Source organism: Heterodontus francisci, chromosome 4 (genome assembly GCF_036365525.1).
Source record: "Heterodontus francisci isolate sHetFra1 chromosome 4, sHetFra1.hap1, whole genome shotgun sequence".
Taxonomy (NCBI): domain Eukaryota; kingdom Metazoa; phylum Chordata; class Chondrichthyes; order Heterodontiformes; family Heterodontidae; genus Heterodontus; species Heterodontus francisci.
The window spans coordinates 80,876,437-80,898,262 of NC_090374.1; the positions used below are offsets into that span (position 1 = coordinate 80,876,437).

A 21,826-nucleotide genomic window follows, 5' to 3' on the forward strand; every position below is an offset into this window, starting at 1 on the left:
TGCCCAGTTTTGAGTTGCTAGATCTGTTTGAAATCTATCCCATTTAGCATGGTGGTAGTGGCACACAACACGATGGAGGGTATCATCAATGTGAAGACAGGACTTTGTCTCTGCAAGGACTGTGCGGTGGTCACTCTTATCAATACTGTCATGGACAGATGCATCTGCAACAGGTACATTGGTGAGGACAAGGTCAAGTAGGTTTTTCCCTCACCAGCTGCCGCGGACCCAGTCTAGCAGCTATGTCCTTTGGAACACGGCCAGTAATGGTGCTACCGAACCATTCTTGGTGATGGACATTGAAATCCCCCACCCAGAGTACATTCTGTGCCCTTGCCACCCTCAGTGCTTCCTCCAAGTGGTGTTCAACATGGAGGAGTACTGATTCATCAGCTGAGGGAGGTGTGGTCGGTGGTAATCAGCAGGAGGTTTCCTTGCCAATCTTTGATCTAATGCCATGAGTCTTCATGGGGTCCGGAGTCGATTTTGAGGACTCCCAGGGCAACTCCCTCCCGTCTGTATGGGATCAGACAGAGTCAATATGGTTCTGTGAAAGGGAAATAGTGTTTAACTAATTTATTCAAGGAAATAACAAGCAAGGTGGATAAAGGGAACCTGTAGATGTGCCACCACCCCTGCTGGGTCTGTCCTGCCGGTGGGACAGGACAAACCTGGGAGTGGTGATTGCAGTGTCTGGGACATTGCCTGTAAGGTATAATTCCGTGAGTATGACTATGTCAGGCTGCTGCTTGACTAGTCTGTGGAACAGCTCTCTCAACTTTGCCACAAGCCCATCGATATTAGTAAAGAGGACTTTGCAGTGTCGACAGGGCTGGGTTTGCCGTTGTAGGTGCCTAGGTCGATGCCGGTTAGTCCATCCGGTTTCAGACCTTATCAACTTTGAAGCGGTTTGATACAAGTGAGTGGCTTGCTGGGCCATTTCAGAGGGCTTTTCAGAGTTACATGTAAGCCAGACCAGGTAAGGACAGCAGATTTCCTTCCCTAAAGGGCATTAGTGAACCAGACAGGTTTTGACAACAATCAACCACAGTTTCATGGCCATCATTCGACTAGCTTTTAATTCTAGATTTATTAATTGAATTAAAATTCCACAGTCTTCTGTGGTGGGATTCGAACCCATGTCCCCAGAGAAAGACCCTGGGTCTCTGGGTTATTATACCAGTGACAGTACGACAACAGCACCACCTCCCCTACCCTACATTGAGTCCCTTTATCCAAGTCATTGATATAAATTGTAAATAGTTAAGGCCCCAGCACTGATCCCTTTGGCACTACATTAGTTACAGCTTGCCAATCTTAATATGCCCCATTTATCCCTACTCTCTGCTTCCTGTTAGCTAACCAGTCCTTTATCCATGCTAATATGTTACCCCTACACCATGTGCTCTTAGCTTGTGTACTAACCTTTGATGTGGCACCTTATCAAATGCCTTTAGGAAATCTAAGTACACCACATCTACAGGTCCCCTTTATCCACCTTGCTTGTTACGTCCTCAAGGAACTCTGATAAATTAGTTAAACACTATTTCCCTTTCACAAAACCATATTGACTGTCTCTGATCTCATTATGATTTTCTAAGTATCCTGCTATAACCTCCTTTATAATAGATTCTAGTAATTTCCATATGACAAATGTTAGGCTAACTGGCCTGTAGTTTCCTCCTTTCTGTTTGCATTCTTTCTTGAATAATGTTACATTTGCTATTTTCCAATCTGCTGGGACTCTTCCAGAATTTAAGGAATTTTGGAAGATTATAACCAAAACCTCTACTATCTTTGCGGCCACTTCTTTTAAGACCTTAGGATGCAGGCCATCTGGTCCTGGGAATTTGTCAGCCTTTAAGGCTAATAGTTTTCCCAGCACCTTTTCCCTGGTGATGGTGATTGTTTTAAATTCTTCCCTCCCTTTGATCTCTTGATTTTCGAGTATCTTTGGCATGTTTTATCAGTCTTCAACTATGAAATTGGACACAAAATAACTGTTCAACGCCTCCTTCATTTCCTTGTATTCCATTATCAATTCCCGAGTCTATCTCTCTAGAGGACCAACTCTAGATTTAGTTACTCTTTTCCTATTTAAATACATATAGAAACTCTTGCTATCTGTTTTTATATCACTAGCCAGTTTTTTCTCATATTGTACTTTCTCCCTCTTAATTTTTTTTCATCATTCTTTGCTGGTTCTTAAAATCTGTCCAATCTTCTGACACCCAATGCTGATGTCAGTGCATTTCCACTAACTGGGTGGGCAACCCATTCTCCAGTCTCATTTTCATCTTCAGTCACATTTAATAAGCTTAATATCATGCACTGCACTCACCTTGCCAGAACACAAATCAGTCTTTCAGCACTGCATCCAGGTACAGGGGACAATCCCACGGCTGCTGACCTCCTGTGCTATCTCTATCCAGGCCTGCTTGGTTTGGTGAGCCAGTCTCCTCCTGCCATCCCAAGGTAACAGGACTTCTCTCTGTAATCATACAGCCTGGTGGAGTACCTCCGGAGAGACATAGTTGAATCTTGGAGCAACCTTTGATCTTCCTTCAGCCATGTCCAGAATTGATGCAGTTGCCAGGGATCACTCACTGCTCTCTCCGGGGCTGCTGCATGTACAAGTACTGCTGGCTGCCATTTAAATATGGCGCCAGCGTTTCAGGAACTGGAACGTCCTTTCACCCTCGCAGCCTAACTGGCTAGCTCCCCCAATATTGCAGTCACAACTCTGCCCCTCGCCCGCGCAGCCACGCTACCCACTTTTGTTCCCTGTGGTGGGACTTGTTGCTTCTGTTAAAATCCTGGTCTGTGAGATATAAGTCATGGTTGATAGAGATTGCTGGTACATGAGTGAAAGGGGTGGTGAATTGAGCTGTGTCTGAAGCTAGTGGTTCATTTGGTAGGATATAGCATTTGAAGATGCAGTCACTCACCTTGATCACTCATGAGGTCATTGAATTTCTTACAGCACTGCATCCAGGTCCTCAGAGCTACACTGCAGGCATTGACCAGGACAGCTATCTGCTCCAACTGCCTTCGCAGTGTCTGTCTGGAGGGCCTCCTTGTCCCATGTGGATAGAGGGCCTTTCTCCTCCTACCCACCGCCTGCAACAAGGTCTCCAGCCCTGCATCAGAGAACCTCAGAGCATGCTCTCTGCCTGGTTGCAATATTAGGCAGTATTCTTCCTACAGGGACATTCTTCCTCTGAGCCACTTCCAGCACCTGTTGCAGTCAGAATGCACCCCCTTTAAGCTGTGCAGGCTGGCTTTCGGTAGCACAGGCTTGATTTAAGTGGTGCTAGCCTTCCAGAAACTTAGGCCCCTGGCTGCAGCGTGCAGCCCCACAACATGCTAATGAACAAGCAGCACGAAGTTTGCGTGCATCAGACATTGGATTGAATGGGTGTGGGTTAATTGTGCGACATGACCCCCACGTCCATTTTTCGGGTGCTATCCTCCTTGAATTTTTTTCAAACTCAAGGGGTTGTAAGAAAATGCCAAGTAAATTTCCTGCAATATGGAGTTTCAGCTTAATGCATGTCAGTAGTTAAGTTCTGATGAAAGGTCATCGACCTGAAACATTGGTTTCTCGCTCCATAGATGGTGCCTGACCCGCTGAGAATTTCCAGCATTTTCTGTTTTTATTAAAAATTTTCCATCCTGCTCATTGGTAAGTTGTATGCAAATCAAATAGCATTCAGAAGAAAGTCCTGCCTGAGATACCTTCAGGACCTTCTCCAATTAAACTTACCTGCCTCCAGGAGCTTGGCCACAAACTGGCTCAGGAATCACCTGTCGGCGCATTGGTTTCCAGAAGTGTATTAACAACTACAAATTGGAATATGGGGATTTATTTTTAGGCTCCACCGGGGCTGGGAATGGGTGCTAAAGATAGTGCCGCTGACCTGTGTGCTGGTTCCCTGGCTCCATCACACCCCGGGTCAGTTTTGCAAAGGCGGGATAGTTGGGGGTGGGGGGGTGGGGGGGCACTGTCCAGCAGAGCTACCTGTCCACATGCGGCAGGTAGGTGACATGGCTCATTAAGGGCCTATTAAGGGAAATTAACAGAGGCGGACAGGGATTTTCCAGTTGAGCTCCACAGGCAACAGGGGCCAGTTTATCTGCCTGGTGGCGGCCTCCCAGTGGCAGACCCAGGGCGGCCAGTGCTCCAAGCAGGCCGAGCGGCCCCGCCTGTCTGCTTAGGTGCTGCAGCAGCCGCAGGCCGCCCTGTAGAGGGGCTCCCCCCACCCACAGTATTGGCCTGGCTGCAAATGCCATCGTTTAGTTTAAATTTCAAAAAATTTGGAGGGGGCACCTCCATTTTGAAGCACCCTCTCCCTTACTTACTTTCCATTGCAGCCTGCTGCTGCTTTCATGCTGGGAGGCCTCTCATTAGCCCTCCAGCTTCAAGAACCCACCTGCCATCCTTAATGCGATGATGAGCCCACCCTCAGGCCTTTAATTGGCTGCTCCAGGGGAAATCACAATCAGTGACTGTTTCCCACATAGTGCAGCCTTCTGACCCAGATTTCAACCTGATGGCAGGGTTCAGAAGCCCGCAGGGAAAATCCTGCCCCTGCCCATAGTTTCTATTATCTGACAACAGCTTTAGATAGTGTGCTTTGCTAACTACAAACAATTATTCAACCAATAATTATTGCATGTCAGATAATTAAGTTGTGTATATTAAATATAAGTTTATCATTTATCATTTGATAATTAATTTACATTTGGATGGCCTTATTGGCATCAACACTTATAACACACACAAATATATTTTCTGTTCTGCAATACTATTTCAGACTACAAAATACGCATTCTGCAAATGAAACAACACTGGAATCAGTTATCAGCTTTACAAAAGTTAATGCAATTGTTCTTTTAAAATTCTATGATAAAAAGCATAATATAAATAATACAAACAAATTGGTTTCAACAGAACATACACAAGTATCCTTAATATTCCTGTAGAAAAAAGGAACATTAAAATTTATAGTTACAAAAGGTAAAGAGTGGTAAGAATAATACACGTGGCTTCGCCATTTTCACAACCAGTACAAAATTAACTAGCGTCACTGAACCATGTTACATTTTCATAATAGGTGCAAGCTATGCATCTCATTTTACAGTTAGAACAGTAGCACCTGAAACTGGGCAAGTGTATGAGGTGAATTTGAATTCTATGAGAAAGATTACTTGGTGCCACATTTTATATAGTTGTGCAACCATGACCCAATTGTAATAGAAGTGCCCTTGTCAAAGCTGTCTTTGTCCTTATTGTTGTAACTGTGATGTGAGCTAACAACCCCAAGTATTTGCTAAATAAATTTCTTGTGCTTTAAAGGGATGATGCCATTCTGCCAGGAGTTCAGTAATAGAAGGAAGGGTCTGAAACAACCAACAATGTCTAAAGGGTGTTACTCACGCACACAAACCTGCCCTTAAATTTAAAGGAAACCAAGATGATTGTATTCATGCAGGTAGAATCATCTTTGTCTATTTACTGCAGTCTTTTTCTAAATTTCACGTAAAAAAAATGAATAGTTAGCATTTACAATAAATAATTGGTGCGTCATGGGATATCCTGTTTTCTTTCATATATTTTATGACCTGAGGCACCATTTGGCATTATGACTCTGGCTTCTTCGCAGCACCAACTTTTTTGACAGTATTGGATGTGATAAGAACAAGCAAAGTCCCTATTTGTGAATGGACTTGAATAGGTTGAATGATATAGAGAGTATCTGCTTTAGAAAAACCTGAAAGAATAAATGTTCCAGTTCAAGTCATATCACAAGCAATATGAAACACCAGTGTTGGGTATATACAAGATGGCTGTAATATTAAATCAAATATTTGATAAACTTTGGAAAGCAGAGGTGAAAACATAATCAGAAGTTGTATATTGTTTGCCAATGTGGGCTCTGTGGGCCAAGTGATAATCTGAAATCCATTGGGTTGAATAGGATAAACCCACAACTAGAACCAGATCCAGTACTTGTCTTTGAAACATATCACTTTCACATAGTTTACATGCTACAGGATGGCATTTATATTATTACAATATGTAGCATATGTTATATCACAGAAAATGCAAAATAAGGTGCTTATAAAAGCACAAAAGCTACTTAAATAGGATTTTTTTTTAAATGACCACTTGGGTCTACTGCTTATTCTAACCTGGATCCGCCAGTTCTTGGTACTAGTTCTATGTATATCTGTATTGTTAACAGATAACGTGAACCATACAGGATCATGAAAAAATTTATCTATTGCTGTAATTTAAACTACAAAGAGAACAATAAAAATCTTTTATAAGGCCTTTCAATGTATCCTTGTGATGCATATAAACATTAAAATAGTTGTTTAAAAATGTTTTTTTCCTACAAAAGTATGTCTTCAAAATGATGCATTCACTCCATACAAATGTTAAAGAACAGACTCAATGTTTTCACACATTTCATTCTCTCCCAAATGATAGATAAATGTTTTCCTTCCACCTGATTTGTTTGAATCCGTTGCAGCTGCATCTAATGTTAACGTGGATGCAAAGAGATCTGACGTGGTCATTCGACCAACTGAGTCCTCATCTCCCTGAATATACTTCTTGGAATGACTCTTTATGTAATGCCACGTAGTTGTGTACAATATAAAGGCAATAGTCTTCAAGCCTATGGCAATGCTGACGTAGAGATATCTGTATGAGTCGTTATCATATAAAGCACATGCTCCACTTTTACTGCAAGTTTCTGACCAGATGAGACAGGTAGAGTCAATTGCAGCCCCAAAGATAAGTGGCGGTGGGATAAAACCTAAACAAGAGTAAAAAAATAGACAGAATAAATAAAATGTACCTAGTTACTAACCAGAATTCCAGCAAAAATAGAAAAGATAGGAAGTGAATAATATAATCAGTATCCCTTTTAGAGATTACTTATCACTAGCTATACTATCACTTGGTTTATTTCTGCCTTTCTTTTGAACTTTTTTAGTGATGTAATTAATTGGTGGAGGAACTGGCTAAGAGTTTAGAGGAGTCTATGGAATTTTACGTCCTCCAAACAAGCAAGCTGGTGGTGGTGGGGAGTGGGGGGGGGTGGGATTTGTAAAATTGAGTGGGAGGCCAGGGGAGAGGGGCCGTTCCTGACCCCTTCCCATCCCCGTTGCAAATTTACATGGAGTGGCATAAAAAAAGGGCTCACCCGCCCCAGGCCAATCAAGGCCCTTAAGTGGTCAATTAACTGGCACTTAAGGGTCTCCACCCACCACCACAGGTATTTTACCCTTGGCTGGCAGGTGGCTGAGGCCTCAAGAAGCCCGATGAAACCAGGTGGCCTACTTGCAGGCTGGGGGTGGCACTCCTGATTGGGCACCCTGTGCCCCACGGAGGGCCACCCCCAAAGCCCCAACCGTCCCCAATGCAAAACATTCCCCCCATCCCCCTAACTGACATCCCTTGCCTCGCTGGGGCCCGACCGATTGCCCTCGGCGAGTCCTAAAAACTTACCTTTTTCCGGGGCCATCCTTCATCTTCTTGCGGTGGCTGCATGCAGTCCCAGCAGTGGCCACCACTCCTGGTGGCACTGCAGGGATAAGAGCTGCTTGCCCACTGATTGGCCGGCAGCTCCATTAAACGGGAATTACTGCCTCAAGAAAGTGGAATTAACGGTCTAGCTCCCCAGGCCCGACAGAGGCGGGCCGGCCACCCACTTTGCGGCCAGTGGACTCCCACCCAACGAAAAATTCCGGCCTATGTTTGTGTAGAATACAAGTGGAAATTAGCAAATCTGGGGTCTTGGCAGGAAATTTAGCTTGAAGGGGTGCAGATCAGAAATAGGGTTACAACACTGAGAACACAGGATATCTGAATTTATCTAAGGATCTTTGGTGCAGAATGATACATTCTCAACGGTATATCATTTCAGTTACCTTGGTTCAGTGATTCCAGTGAGATTACTGCCTTCTTGATAACAAAGGAAGAAGTGATAGTGACATCCCTTTGCGGTAGAATCATTTTTTATTTGTTGGCTGCCATAATTTGCCTACAGGTCCAATACTAGTTTACATGGTCTGGAAATCACCAGGGTTAAATGTTTGTTTGTTAAATGAACATCTGAGCTTCTGGACACACCTGTGATGAGTCCTTTAAAACTGGTGATGTTGCAATTGATTTTAGCTTGAGTAGAATGTGTACACAGTAGAGGTCGTTTTGACTATTCGATAGTGGAAAACGAGTGACAGCGAATCAGCAGTTCGTTTCACATCTCTCCTGAATTTCAATTCCATTCCAATGGAACACTCAAAATTACTGCCAGAGCGTGGATGAACTCATTCAATTAATGATTCAGTTCAGATACTGATGCAGTACACAAAAAGAAAGTCAATTATCCAAAGCGAACATCTTGTTTTATATCAAAAAAACCTAAAAGTACACAGCAGGTCCAAAAAGATAGATTAGTTTTTTCTGGTTTGATGAAGAATCCTGACCCAACATTAACCTTTAGTTTTTCTAGGAGCTTAGAGACCTGCTGTCAATATCTAATATTTTTCTCGGAGTCTTTTTTAAATTTCAAACACATTTTGATTTCAACTCCAATGTTCATGTAATGTTCTTTGTATTACACATTTCTGGTAAAACTATGATTAAAGATGACAGAAAATCATTTATTTTTGGTTTCTTAAGTTATCTTCAAGAAAATTGGGAAAAACTTGATCACAATGAAATTCTGAAGCATGCAGCATCTTAAAGAGAGTAATTTATTCATTTCAGCTCTTGAATGATCTAGCAGCCATCACAAAATAATAGTTCTACAACGAAATAGCTAGATCTGGACAGACACAAGAGCAAATACATGCTTCCATACAACCTATATTTTTTACTTTCAATGTCTGGGTTACAATTGTTTTACAGATGCAAGAAAACCATTTATTGGCAAGGCCACATTGTAAAATACTTTGGACAAAAAATTCACAGCTTATATTTCTTAACCCCAAATTAGTTTTATACTTTATATAGTATACAGTACAAATAAACAATTAGATTTCACCAGTTTCAAGAGAATTTTAATCTGCATAGCCCATTATCCCATTGGAGGTAACATTCAACTCTTGCCAAATTTTCTAGAACCCCAGGACCTTTAGTATAAAACCCAGCCTCCCACTTGATAGTTTATGGTCTTTTCTACCTTTTCACACTATTAAAGATCCTTATAGTGGATGTTGCCAGGAAGCTAGATTGAGAAGACCTCAAAACTTGGTAATCCCTTCCCTGTGAGGTATATGGCACCAACAGACCTCTTCTGATATACTCAGATAGTTATGCCATTGCTCCTGAGATTAGAGCAATTTCATGCCAAACAACACAAGTGTAGTCACACCTATCTTTCTGACCTCCAGAGAAACACAAATCTAGGAATGCCATTGGGGTCCCCAAAGGAATTCCTATGCTGGTCAATTTGTTTGTTGCAAGTGAAGTAAACAGCTGACGGCAAATTTAGATGTAAAGTAGTTTAAGTAGCAAATGAATAATGATTTGTGCACCATTAACAATGAAAGATTAAAGACTCCTGAAGTTTAGTGAGGCTACTTTCTCTCTGACACACAGATAACCATTTGGCATGTTAATGTGAAATAATGCCAGCAAAGCATTTAATAATTTAACAAATATAAACATTCATTCAATAGCAAGAAACCAGGATTTGCGAAATAGGTGGCAGGTTATGTGCAACACTGGGGAAGGAGGAGTACATGTTGTCAATTTCAGTCTTATCATACCAACGGCCAAAAAAAACATCCAATTTTCCCTGCTGGCATTAAATTAATGGAAAGTCGATGTTTTTACATCTGCATTACAGATTTAAAACAATATGAATGATTCAGTGTAAGTGAGAAATCGCTCTCACAGAAAACATGGAACGAAGATTCAGGGCTAATATGTTGGAGATTAGTGCACTGCTGGAAAGTTTCTATTCCACGTACCACAAAACAGAAGTGAAACAATCCTTCAAAGTAAATAATTATCTGTTATGTGGGTAAGTAAATGTGAGTGAGTGATATGATGTAGTACCAAATCATTGCAATAACAATTGCCTTAAAGCTCAGCCGTCATGGGGAGGTGGATGTTGATGATGCGCCTGATGTGGTGCTTGTGCCCACCTGACCCATGGTAATGATGTGCCAACTGGATGTACGTAAGCAGCATGCGATAGATTGGCCTAAGCAATTCCATAACCAACGGGTCAGATCCAAGCTCTGCAATCCTGCCACATCCAGTCATGAATGGTGGTGGACAATTAAACAACTAACTGGAGGAGGTGGCTGGACAAATATCCCCATCCTCAATGATGGTGGAGCCCAGCACATCAGTGCAAAAGATAAGGCTGAAGCATTTACAAAAATCTTCAGCCAGAAGTGCCGAGTGGATGATCCATCTCGGCCTCTTCCTGAAATCTCCAGCATCACAGATGCCAGTCTTCAGCCAATTCGATTCACTCCACGTGATATCAAGAAACAACTGAAGGCACTGGATACTGCAATGGCTATGGGCCCTGCCAACATCCCGGCAATAGCACTGAAGTACTGCTCCAGAACTTGCGCACCCCTGGCCAAGCTGCTCCAGTACAGCTACAACAATGGCATCTACCCGGCAATGTGAAAAACTGGCCAGTATATCCTGTACACAAAAAGCAGGGCATGTCCAACCCGGCCAATTATCGCCCCATCAGTCTACTCGCAATCATCAGTAAAGTGATGGAAGCCGTCATTGACAGTGCTATCAAGCGGAAGTTGCTTAGCAATAACCTGCTCACTGACGCTCAGTTTGGGTTCTGCCAGAGCCACTCAGCTCCTGACCTCATTACAGTCTTGGTTCAAACATGGACAAAAAAGCTGAACTCCAGAGGTGAGGTGAGAGTACCCTTGACAGCAAGGCAGCATTTGAGCGAGTATGGCATCAAGGAGCCACAGCAAAACTGGAGTCAATGGGAATCAGGGGGAAAACTCTCCGCTGGTTTGAGTCGTACCTCGCACAAAGGAAGATGTTTTTTGTTGTTGAAGATCAATCATCTGATCTCCAGGACATCACTGCAGGAGTTCCTCAGGGTAGTGTCCTAGTGCCAATCATCTTCTGCTGCGTCATCAATGAACTTCCTTCAATCATAAGGTCAGAAGTGGGGACTTTGCTGATGATTGCAGCACCATTTGTGCATCCTCAGATACTGAAGCAGTCCATGTAGAAATACAGCAAGACCAGGACCATATCCAGGCTTGGGTTGATAAGTGGCAATTAACATTCGTGCCACACAAGTGCCAGGCAATGACCATCTCCAACAAGATAGAATCCAACCATCTCCCCTTGACATTCAAGGTCATTATGATCGCTGAATCCCCCACTATCAGCATCCTAGGGATTACCATTGACCAGAAACTGAACTGGAGTAGCCATATAAATACCGTGGCCACAAGAGCAGGTCAGAGGCTAGGAATCCTGCGGTGAGTAACTCATCCCCTGACTCCTCAAAGCCTGTCCACCATCTACAAGGCACAAGTCAGAAATGTGATGGAACACGCTCCACCTGCCTGGATGGGTGCAGCTCTAACAACACTCAAGAAGCTCAACACCAACCAAGGCAAAGCAGCCCGCTTGATTGGTGCCCCATCCACAAAGATTCACAGTCTCCATCATTGATGCAGTGGCAGCAGTGTGTACCACCTAAGGATGCACTGCAGCAACGCACCAAGGCTCCTTAGACAGCACCTTCCAAATCCGTGACCTCTACCAACTAGAAGGACAAGGGCAACCGATGCATGGGAACACATTGGAGTTCCCCTCCAAGCCGCACACCATCCTGACTTGGAACTATATCGCCGATCCTTCACTGTCGCTGGGTCAAAATCCTGGAACTCCCTTCCTAACAGCACTGTGGATGTATCTACCTCACATGGACTGCAGCGGTTCAAGAAGGCAGCTCACCACCACCTTCTCAAGGACAATTAGGGATGGGCAATAAATGCTGGGCTTGCCAGCAACGCCACATCCCAGGAACAAAAAAAAACCCCCATCGACTCAGGAAACTGCGGCAGGATGAGCTCTGGAGGTTACAAACACAGTGAGCTGGATTTTATGCACCCGCCACTGGGAGCACCTTCCTCGTGGCTCCCCACAATAATATGCCGGTCGGGCCAGCCCCCCCCCCCCACCCCCAGAATCACATGGAGGGGGCGGGCTCTCTGACACCGGCATTGGCGTCAGCTGCCTGTGCGCAGGCACTGGCACCATTTTTAAAGCACTGCCAGCTAATTTATATTTTTAAAGTTATATCCCGCCCACTGTACTGATTAAAAATCTGCCGGTCCATTCCCACCCCCCCCAATAATAATAAAATTCATTATTTGCCCTCTCCCCCACCACAAAGCACTTACCTCCATACTTGACCCCCTCCTCCCTAAACTGAACAAAGTGCACAGATCGCCCCTTCCGATCATCCCCTACACTAATGATATAAATTTGACCTCGTCCCCCCTCACCCCGCACTAAAAATCTTAAGTTCCCCCCTTCCACACCACTGCGGTGCCTGCTTTCCCCAGACAGGAAAGTGAAGGCACATGAGTGCTGGCCACTGTTCAGAAGATCACGGCCTGAAGGTAAGATTGGAGTCAATTTTATTTAAATATATGCATTCCGCTAATTTGAATATTTTAATACAGATCCCATCACCCAGCAGGCCCGGCCCTCCCGGCATCAGACTCCGTTGCAGGCTGCTGCTGGAATGATCTTCTGGCCACCCCCACTGCCATGGAGCCCAACGTCGGGAGCTTTGTAAAATCCTGGCCAGCATGTCTACCAGAATCATGAACCATGAATTTCAGCCTCTTTATCTCCAAGTGAAGTAAGTTGCTGGAAATGGTGCTGTTTTTCCAAAGTGCAATGTGGAAGACACCCTCATTTTCCAGGCCAATGTTTACCAGTTAGTAATTGCATGTTGAAAGCCCAAGAAACTCAGTTATTTTAAACCCTAATACTGCCCCTGCTTCTGGCTGTTAAAACTGCAGGAGACTTTGGAGACGCATCTTACACATTTGTATGGCTAGTGCTTTCACAATCTGCAATGTTGTTATCCCTGTTGGAATTCAGAGCCATCTACAATGCATTCCCAAAGGTCAATTACTTGGTCCAATGGCCAATAATGTTGCATCATTTCTACAGCAACATAGGGTTCCATTTAATAAGATCTCTAGAAATATGTGGGTGAGCAACTATCATTCTGTTCAAATCCCCCACTCAGCCACTTGTGAGCTTCTGGTCAATCAAGATTCACACGAAGATTCTTAGAGGGACAGCAGTGTTCTTCCTCATACTTGGACAATTGTGCATGCAACTCTCAGTACCCGCTATCCGCTCATGAAAGCTGTTGTAGCAGACTGGCCTGATAATATAAGCCGGAATTTTACTGCTGCCCCCCTGCCCCCCACAAGAGTGGGCTGGTGGCAGGCGGCGGTGTAAAATTGAGTGGGAGGCGGGGGGGTGCCTTTCCCATCACCTTCCTGCCCCCGCTGCAATTTTGTGCGAGGTGGTGGCAGCGAGAAACAGCCCGCCTACCTCAGGACAATCAAGGCCCTTAGTGGCCAATTAACTGCCAGTTAAGGGCCTCCTCCCACCACCGCGGGTATTTTACCCTTGGCAGGCAGATGGCATAGGCCCCAAGAACCCTGCCAGGTAAAAGCTGGCAATCTTTTTGCGGGCTGGTGGGGGGCCCTGCTGATCGGGCACCCTTTGTCGCACAGAGGGCCGCCCCAACCGCCCACAACGCACAACACTACCCCACCACAGCCAATGCCTCTAGCCTCGCCAGGGCCCGGCTGATTGTCCCCAGCAAGGCCCAAAAAAACGTATCTTCATTCCGGGGCCGTCCTTCACCTTGCTTGCAATGGCTGGGTGATTGGCTGGCAACTCCATTAGATGGGACTTCCTGCCTCAAGGAAGTAGAGGTCCCGCCCAGGGCCAATTAAGGGCCTGGGGAGTGAAAAATCCCAACTTGGCTCCCCAGGCCTGGTGGAAGCGGGCTCGCCCCTGACTTTTCAGCCGGTGGGCGGGGTCCAACGTAAAATGCCAGCCATAATTTCACAACTCTGAGCACTCTCCCAAGCCAATAGGCTTAAACAGCAATCCCTCAAAAAATCACTCAAATGTGGTCCCGTTCTTTACAATCAAAGAATTTCCTTTGGGTGTATAGATCTTTTATCCAAACTGAGCGGCGCTCTACATGGCAAACAAGGTACTTTTAAAAATTCATACATCTTTGCATCAAAGCCACTGTAAGACCAATCTTTAGAAAAAGCATCACTTACTAAAGTTTAATTGATCACTCATTTATATTACACAGGTGCCTTTGCAAGGAAGGTGTTTCAGGCTGCTGAGACAAATGGCTGTCACCAGCATCAACCGTCACTGCAGCTCATAAAGTTCTTCTGGGAGATCAATGGTTATGACAGGAAAGTTGCAAATGCATGTACCATTCTGATGCTGCTGAACCTGCCTCGCAGTATAAATTGGACTTCTTTGGCGCAATGGGAACTAGGTCTTATTGTAGCTGGATCCAGTGTAGGGCTTAATCTCTGATGGTCAGGTTTCAGGAAAACTTGAGAAATTGTTTATTCTTCTCTTCTGCACTCCCCTACCTCCACACACCCCTGCCCCCCTCACCTGATTTTCTGAAGGAGCTGACTAAAGCTGGAGTGTGGTTTCTTGGGCACTTGCTGCCCTCTGGTACCTCATCCAAATGGTATTTGTTCATGGGTAAGGCTGGACACTGCCTGTCAGCACTGATACGCGATAAAGCTATACGTGTCTCACCATCAGAACCAAATGGAATTGTAATTTAACAAAATGTAATCTGGTTAGGTTTGCTACACTGTTGTGCAAGGTAGTTGAGGATGAAATGTTTTTAATGTAAGTTATTAAGCTGCATGTTGACAAATTTATGGTTGTGGAGTACAACTGTGACAAAATAAACCTAAAACTCCTTGTCCTTGAGAAGATGGTTATCAGAACACGGATGGAATCACTGCTGAGCCCAATCTCGCCCTCACCCATTTCCACTCAAAAACACTTTCCAGAAGGAATTACTGGACAGCAATCAGGAAGGAAACCTAGCTATTTCTTTCTCCTCCCTTCCCCCACCCAGCTTTGAGGCGCAGAGGATAGTTGTAGCAAGTCAACTGCTGTCCTGGTTGAAAAAAATTTCCTCAGCACAGACCAGACACTAACAATTTTAGTAAATGCAGTCCACATTGTGAATAAACCACCTAGTAATTTACAAGGACCTGAGTTTATTCTGGTCACAATGGTACGCTACATCTGTAAGTTTGTAAACACCAATTAAAAATTAACAATATCATGCAGCTTAATATGATGCACTTAAAAACATTTCCATTTCATCTTCAATCATTTTCTATAAAAGCAGGACAAAACTAACAAGAATACATTTTGTTAAAATGCAATTTCTTCCTGTTCTGAAGGGTGGACCCTAGGAATTTCATTGCATATTCAAAGCACACTACTGCATATTGGTTACATTAATAATGAAATCTGATGTCTAATCTGCTATGCATTGTTTATATCTGACAATGTGGTTGGTCTGCATTTAAGTGGTATGGATAAAACACTGCTTGATTCTGTCTGTATTGAATTGAAGTTCTTACATTAGGTTAGGGTCACTGCAGCTGTAATGACTGTAAACGTAATAAAGTGTGGATACTGCCAAAACTGACAGGCATTAATATCACAGGCTTTTCAATTTTACAAACCCACTGAAGCTCGAAAGTATTAAACAATACTTGTCTGGCTCTGTCTGAAACATCGCTGAATTTCATCACTGGGTTTGTATAACATTTCGTTCCTTAGGGGAAAAACACTTTTGTTAGTTCAACTCCATTACAATAGTTGAAAAGAGAAACTTGGAAGGGAGGAGTACAACCCCATCCCAATATTGTGAAATAAATTAACAATAGAGAAAGGTTTTAATCTGTCATTTCAGAGAATCCCAGGGAAGATATATTGGTTGGCCTTGGATGTGGTATAGTGCAGATTCAGGTTTAAATTATAAAGACAGGTTGCATAAATTTGGTTTGTGATTTTTTTGAGTTTAGATGGTTGAGGGGTGACCTAATCAAAGTATTTGGGTCCGGCAGTGGCCCGACAATGGAGGCCAACACCGGGAGGGCCTGGCCCGATCCTCCCAGCGATGGCGAGGCTCTGTGGTGGCCCCCTGCCACTGGGAGATGAGAACTGAATCTAAATATTTAAATGAATGACGAATAAATTTAAATATATTTACCTGAAATCTTCCAGGCCCGCTGCGATCTTTGGTGCAGTGGCCGTCACTCCAGCACCTTCAATTCCCCATTTGGGGAAAGCCGGCGTGACACTGGTGGGGAGGAGTTAAGATTTTCTGTGTGGGCGTGGGGGGATGGCGTCAAATAAACATAATGGGTGTAGGGGATGGTCGAAGGGGTGAACTTTAAACTTTTTGCAGTCTGGGGGTGAGGGGGGTGGTGAAGGTCAAATTTAAAAGGTAAGTGTTTTGGGAGGGAAAGGGCAAATACTTAATGTAATTGTTATTGGGAGGTTGGAAAGAGGCACTAGAAATTTATTTGATAAATTTTGGGAGTATACATTTAAATGTGCCGGCAGAGCAGGCTGCTCTTTAAAAATGACAACAGCATCTGCGCATAGGCAGGTGACGCCATTGCCAGCGACAGACAGCCCATCCCCTCCACATGATTGAGGGGGTGGGTCGCCCCGGCTACTTAAATGAGCTGCCGCACGGGAGATCGTGGCGGCTTTTTAGTATATGGCCCCATTTTTACAGCTCGCCGCTGGGCTATTAATTTCCAGCTCCCTATTTCCTGTGATGAGAGAATCCAGAAGAAGAGGGCATAATCGTAGAACTAGACCATTTAGCAGTGAATTTAGGATGTGCTTTCTCACACAACAGGTAGTGGAAATCTGGAACACTCTCCTTCAAAGGCTATTGGAGTTTTCAAGGCTGAAATTGGTTAATGGTGACCTCCAGGACATTGATGGTGAGGGACTCAGCTATGGCACTGCCATGGAAGGTCGGGAGAAATAGCATGGCCTCTTTTTGCTGAAGATGGGATTTACCTGGAACCTATGAGGCATAAGTGCGACCTGCTTCTTGTCAGCCTTTGTACGGATACTGCCAAGGTCTTGCTGTCTGCGGTCATGGGTCACTTCATTTTTGGAGAAATTGTAAATTGATCTGAACACTACAGAAATGTCAGCAAGCAGCTGCACCTTATGCCAGAAGGAAGGTCTTGGATGAAGCAGCTGAAAATGGTTGGGCTGAGGATACTGCCCCAAGGTACTCCTGCAGCTATGTTCTCAGGCTGTGATGATAACCTTCAACAGCCTTATTATTTTGATTCAAGTATGACTCAAGCCACCGGATGGTTTTTCCACTGATTAAAATTGACCTCAATTTTTCCAGGGCTGCATGATGTCATATTCAGTTTTACTCCAAGGCCTGCTACTCTCATCTCTCCTCTGGAATTCAGCTCTTGTATCCATCTTTGGATCAATGCTGTGCTCAGGTTAGGAGCTCAGTGGTTCTGGTATAAGGTGAAATGAGTGTTGATGGGCAGGTTGTTAGTGAGTAGATGTCACAATTGTTTACTTCTTCCACCACTTTGCTTATGATTGGGAAAAGATTGATAGGATTGTGTTAGATTTGTCCTGTTTTTTGTGGCAGGATGTAGCTGGACAATTTTCCACATTGTCAGGCAGATGCCAGTATCATGATTGCATTGGAAGGACGGAGGGAGAAGGTCAGATAGTTTTGATGTGCAGGTCTTCAGCAATATAGTGGAAATGCTTTCAGGACCAATCACCTTTGTTGTCCAGTGAACTAAGTCAGTTCTTAACATACACTTGTTGCATATGTACGATTTCACTACTACCACTTGTAAAAACCATGTTAAATATTTATTTAATATCTTCACCATAACTTCAACCCTCTCTTTAACTTATCTTTTGATTTTTATAAGTTTATATAAATCTTTGCTATTTCCTTTTGCATTATCTTCTTGCCTGTTTTCATATTCTCATTTAGCCGTTCTAAGCTCCCTTTTCACCTGTCTATGGGACTTTATAAATTGCTTATGATTATCTTTTGTATTGTTTGCCCTATCTTGTTCATAGGTTTCCATATTTAAGTTTTATTTCAGTTTTAATCTCTATTTATCCTCAGAACTCTATACCTTGATACACCATTTTTCACCTTATACAAATATGTATATTTTGTACTCTATGCATCTCATATTGCAGATTTCCTACTGCTGATCTGAGGATCTGTTTATTAATTTGTCTATATAGTTAATTCAGGCCATATCCCCATTATCCCACTGAACCATGTCTGTTTCCAGTCCAGCATCTTTTTAATAACGGAAATTTCCTACGTAAATATGTTATGATGTTATTACATCCTTCCAGCGGTGTTGCCACTATAGTGCCTCAGTTTTGTATCTCCCATATCCACAACCTGTACTGCAAGTCAACTCCTATGCTCCAGCCAACTTTACAAACTGCTATATATTTTGTCATTTAATAGAAATAATATCAAATCAAAGCATTAGCTAAAAATAAGAACACAGTGTATGAGTTGAAAATAGGGAATGAATTACATCTGCACACACCAGTCCAATTACGTCCCACTCTCCAACCCACTTCATCTGAAGACTACACTGGGTCTTGACTCCTTGGGTTAGAAATTGAACCTCATTATTTCAGATGTGAAAGGCAAGGAAAAAAAGGATTAATTTTGCAGAGTTTTGTCCTGTACCACAAGAGCAGCCGAGTTATGTTCAGTGCTGTATTGGCTTGAACAATAATCAGGCGTCCCTGGCAATCAAGCGAAATAGGCTTTAGGCCCTTTGCATATACTAATCAGGGGCCCCTTCAGGGAAATTTCACCACCCAGATTTTTGGTTCCTTTTACAGCCTAACCAGAGACCCTTAAAGTGATCGCTGGAAGCAGCACCAAAAACATATAAATATTTTTAAAAACCTAGCTAAATGTGAAGCCAGGAGGAGCAGCAGAACTCTTCCCAGCTCCGCAGTACTGCTGTGGGTCACTGCGAGCATGCAGTGCCCCTGTGTGTTCTCCTGCTACCTTCCCCTGGGGCTCTCTGAGGGTCACTATTGGCATGGTAGCCTGCCAAATTGGAATGCTCGATGCTTGACAGGGAAGTGCAGCTTGCCAAAATATTAAAATGAGGTCTGAGGCCCAATTTCAGATGAATGTCAGGCCTCTGGCTTTTGCTATGTGCTTAGAGCGTATTCCCACCTGAGGAAGGGCCTAAATCAATTTCTAAGCCCCTATGTACAGTGCCACAGGAAACTGACTGCTCTTCTGTATTCAGCTTTATTTTCTTTTGTATGTTTAACCCTAGATTTGTCACGTGAATCTTTTTAATTTAAATTTCTCTACTCATCCAAGGAGCTCTTGTTGCCTTTCCTTTATTTCTTGAAAGAATCTGGTTTCATAAATCTGATGAAAGGTCATCGACCTGAAATGTTAACTTTGTTTCTGTCTCCACAGATGTTGCCAGGTTTGCTGAGTATTTCCAGCATTTTCTGTTTTTATTTCAGATTTCCAGCATCTGCAGTATTTTGCTTCTGTTCGATCAAAGCACTTACTGTGGACATGTTAAAGTCCCAATAGTATGAGTTTCACATTTTAGCAGTTAGACAGCAATATATAGCAAGTCATTTTGAAATATATTTGCCACTGAAACAACCTATCTTGGTGTGCACGCTGCCCCTGATACCAGAAGTATAACGTCGACACCAACAACTGACTGCAAACATAAATGGCTATAAAATACTTTCACGTTACGTTTTCAGCAATCACAAAGAACATTCTCCCGAATTCTAAGAATCTCCATGTGAGTAGGTGCAAACTAAAATGGATCACGATCTCATTAAATAATTGAATGGAAACACCCACCAAGTAATCTCAGCATGAGAAACTGGACACCAAGGGCATAAGATTTGTAGTCAGGATTCACAGACCTGTAAGAGAAAAGAAAGAAAACCAATTAACATCTACTAGACATCGCTGTCCGGACAACAGACTTACTCCCAGTGCGAACCTCGTCTCCATATAAAATCTGCACTCACATGGTAGCAATCTGGAGCCTGCTGTACTCTCTCACACCCTTACCTAACTAATTAACTTTGTTCATCCTGTGCTTTCAGAAAGCTGCCAGCATATTGCTACCAGCATCTATTTCAAGCAAATAACAATGAAAAGAAACAAATAACTTCCAGACAATTTCAGTTTACTGCACGAGACTGCACAGCACTGACAGCAGTAGAAATATAACTGTGCAGATTGATTTGGTTACTTAAAAGTTGCACTTGCTCCACAAGTTGCTTCTTGAAATAATGCTGTGTGATATTAGTGTACAAACCATTAAAGTGTTCATCCAAAATTCATCTTTCCAATATTCCAGAACTGTGTTAACACCCCATTCCAGGACCCAAGTTGATTAGAGGTTCACAGAGAGCTTCGGTAAATGTTGATTACTTGAAAAAAAGCAACTGGAAATAAATTATCTAAACCTAAAGTGAACTCTGTCAGTGAGTTCCTGGAAAGACACATTTAATTTGTAGATTTGCCTTCCATTCCGTAATGTGTCTCGGTGACTCTTTTACAGACAGGTGTTAATAATGGAGCAGCAAGAAGCTGCAAGTTGTGGAGATTGAATCTTTCACTCACTGCCATTTGAAAGGCCTACACTTTTAACTGGCTTTCTCAAGTTATGTATTGAACCAAAGTGTGGAGCTGACCTATATGTTAGTTAAAGTGGATGCAACAATCTCAAAATATTCTTAAAGCAACATTATAACATATTAGACATTAGACTAAAAAAACTCACTCACCTGATCAGAATCATTACAGATGGTGTCTGTGCCATTGCACCTATCAGACTTCCAACACAAACAACTGCAAAGAATGCTGGGAAAGCATTCCCACAATTTGTCCTGGGACATTGTCCTGATACAGCTGTGGCATTATGGGCAAATTCAGTGTTGATACAGGCACAGTTGGTAAGATTCTAAGAAAGGAGAGAATGTTACAAAGGAATTTTAAATAATAAACATTATCAAAACTACACGATATTAGAGGATTTTTTTATAGCTTCTGTAGTTATCTTTTTCAATGCAGATCTCCCAGTCTCTTACCGAACTGTTTCAGTGCAGCTTTACATATTTTGCCTCTAATATTGTCAAACGTAAAAAAGATAATTATGCATGAGCATGGTCATTGGCCCACCTTAGTTCATCCATCTTGAAAAATCTTTAAGTACCTCCATTGCAGCCTCTAATTGTTCCTGATATAATTCCAGGGTTTTTGCCTCACTACTCTAGCTCAGGCGAGATTTTAACTCAGTCAAAACCCATTCACTTACACTGAGTTAAACCAGGCACTAGGAGTCTATTCTGTACAATTATCATTCTTTGTGTGAAGAAAGTGTTCCTTATATTCTATGTTTGCTGTCTACTAGTTTTGAATATGTGACCCATTGACCTGCTGTCGAATGAAGTGAAATTGTGGAATTGCCTTTTCTATTCATTTAACTATCTTATATATCTCTATAAGATCATCTTGTAGATCCCTCCTTTCCAAAATAAAAAAGCCCTAGTTTATCCAGTCTATCCTCATAACTCAGACCTTACACACTGGGGATCAGGTTCATGACCTTGCTCTGCCTCCAATGCTTGGATGTC

The 21,826-nt window shown here is 43.1% G+C and overlaps 1 protein-coding gene across 1 annotated transcript in view; it reads right to left on the minus strand.

Moving 5' to 3' along the window:
- Window positions 1-4,727: 4,727 nt before the first annotated feature.
- Window positions 4,728-21,826, minus strand: part of LOC137369108 (solute carrier organic anion transporter family member 3A1-like) — a 395,526-nt gene continuing 378,427 nt past the window's right edge. The window contains exons 8-10 of the mRNA XM_068029763.1: window positions 20,978-21,153; window positions 20,040-20,104; window positions 4,728-6,827 (exon numbers count right to left, since the gene is read on the minus strand). Coding sequence (XP_067885864.1) covers window positions 6,445-6,827; window positions 20,040-20,104; window positions 20,978-21,153 — 624 coding nt within the window. The 3' untranslated portion in view covers window positions 4,728-6,444. The remainder of the gene's footprint in view (window positions 6,828-20,039; window positions 20,105-20,977; window positions 21,154-21,826) is intronic.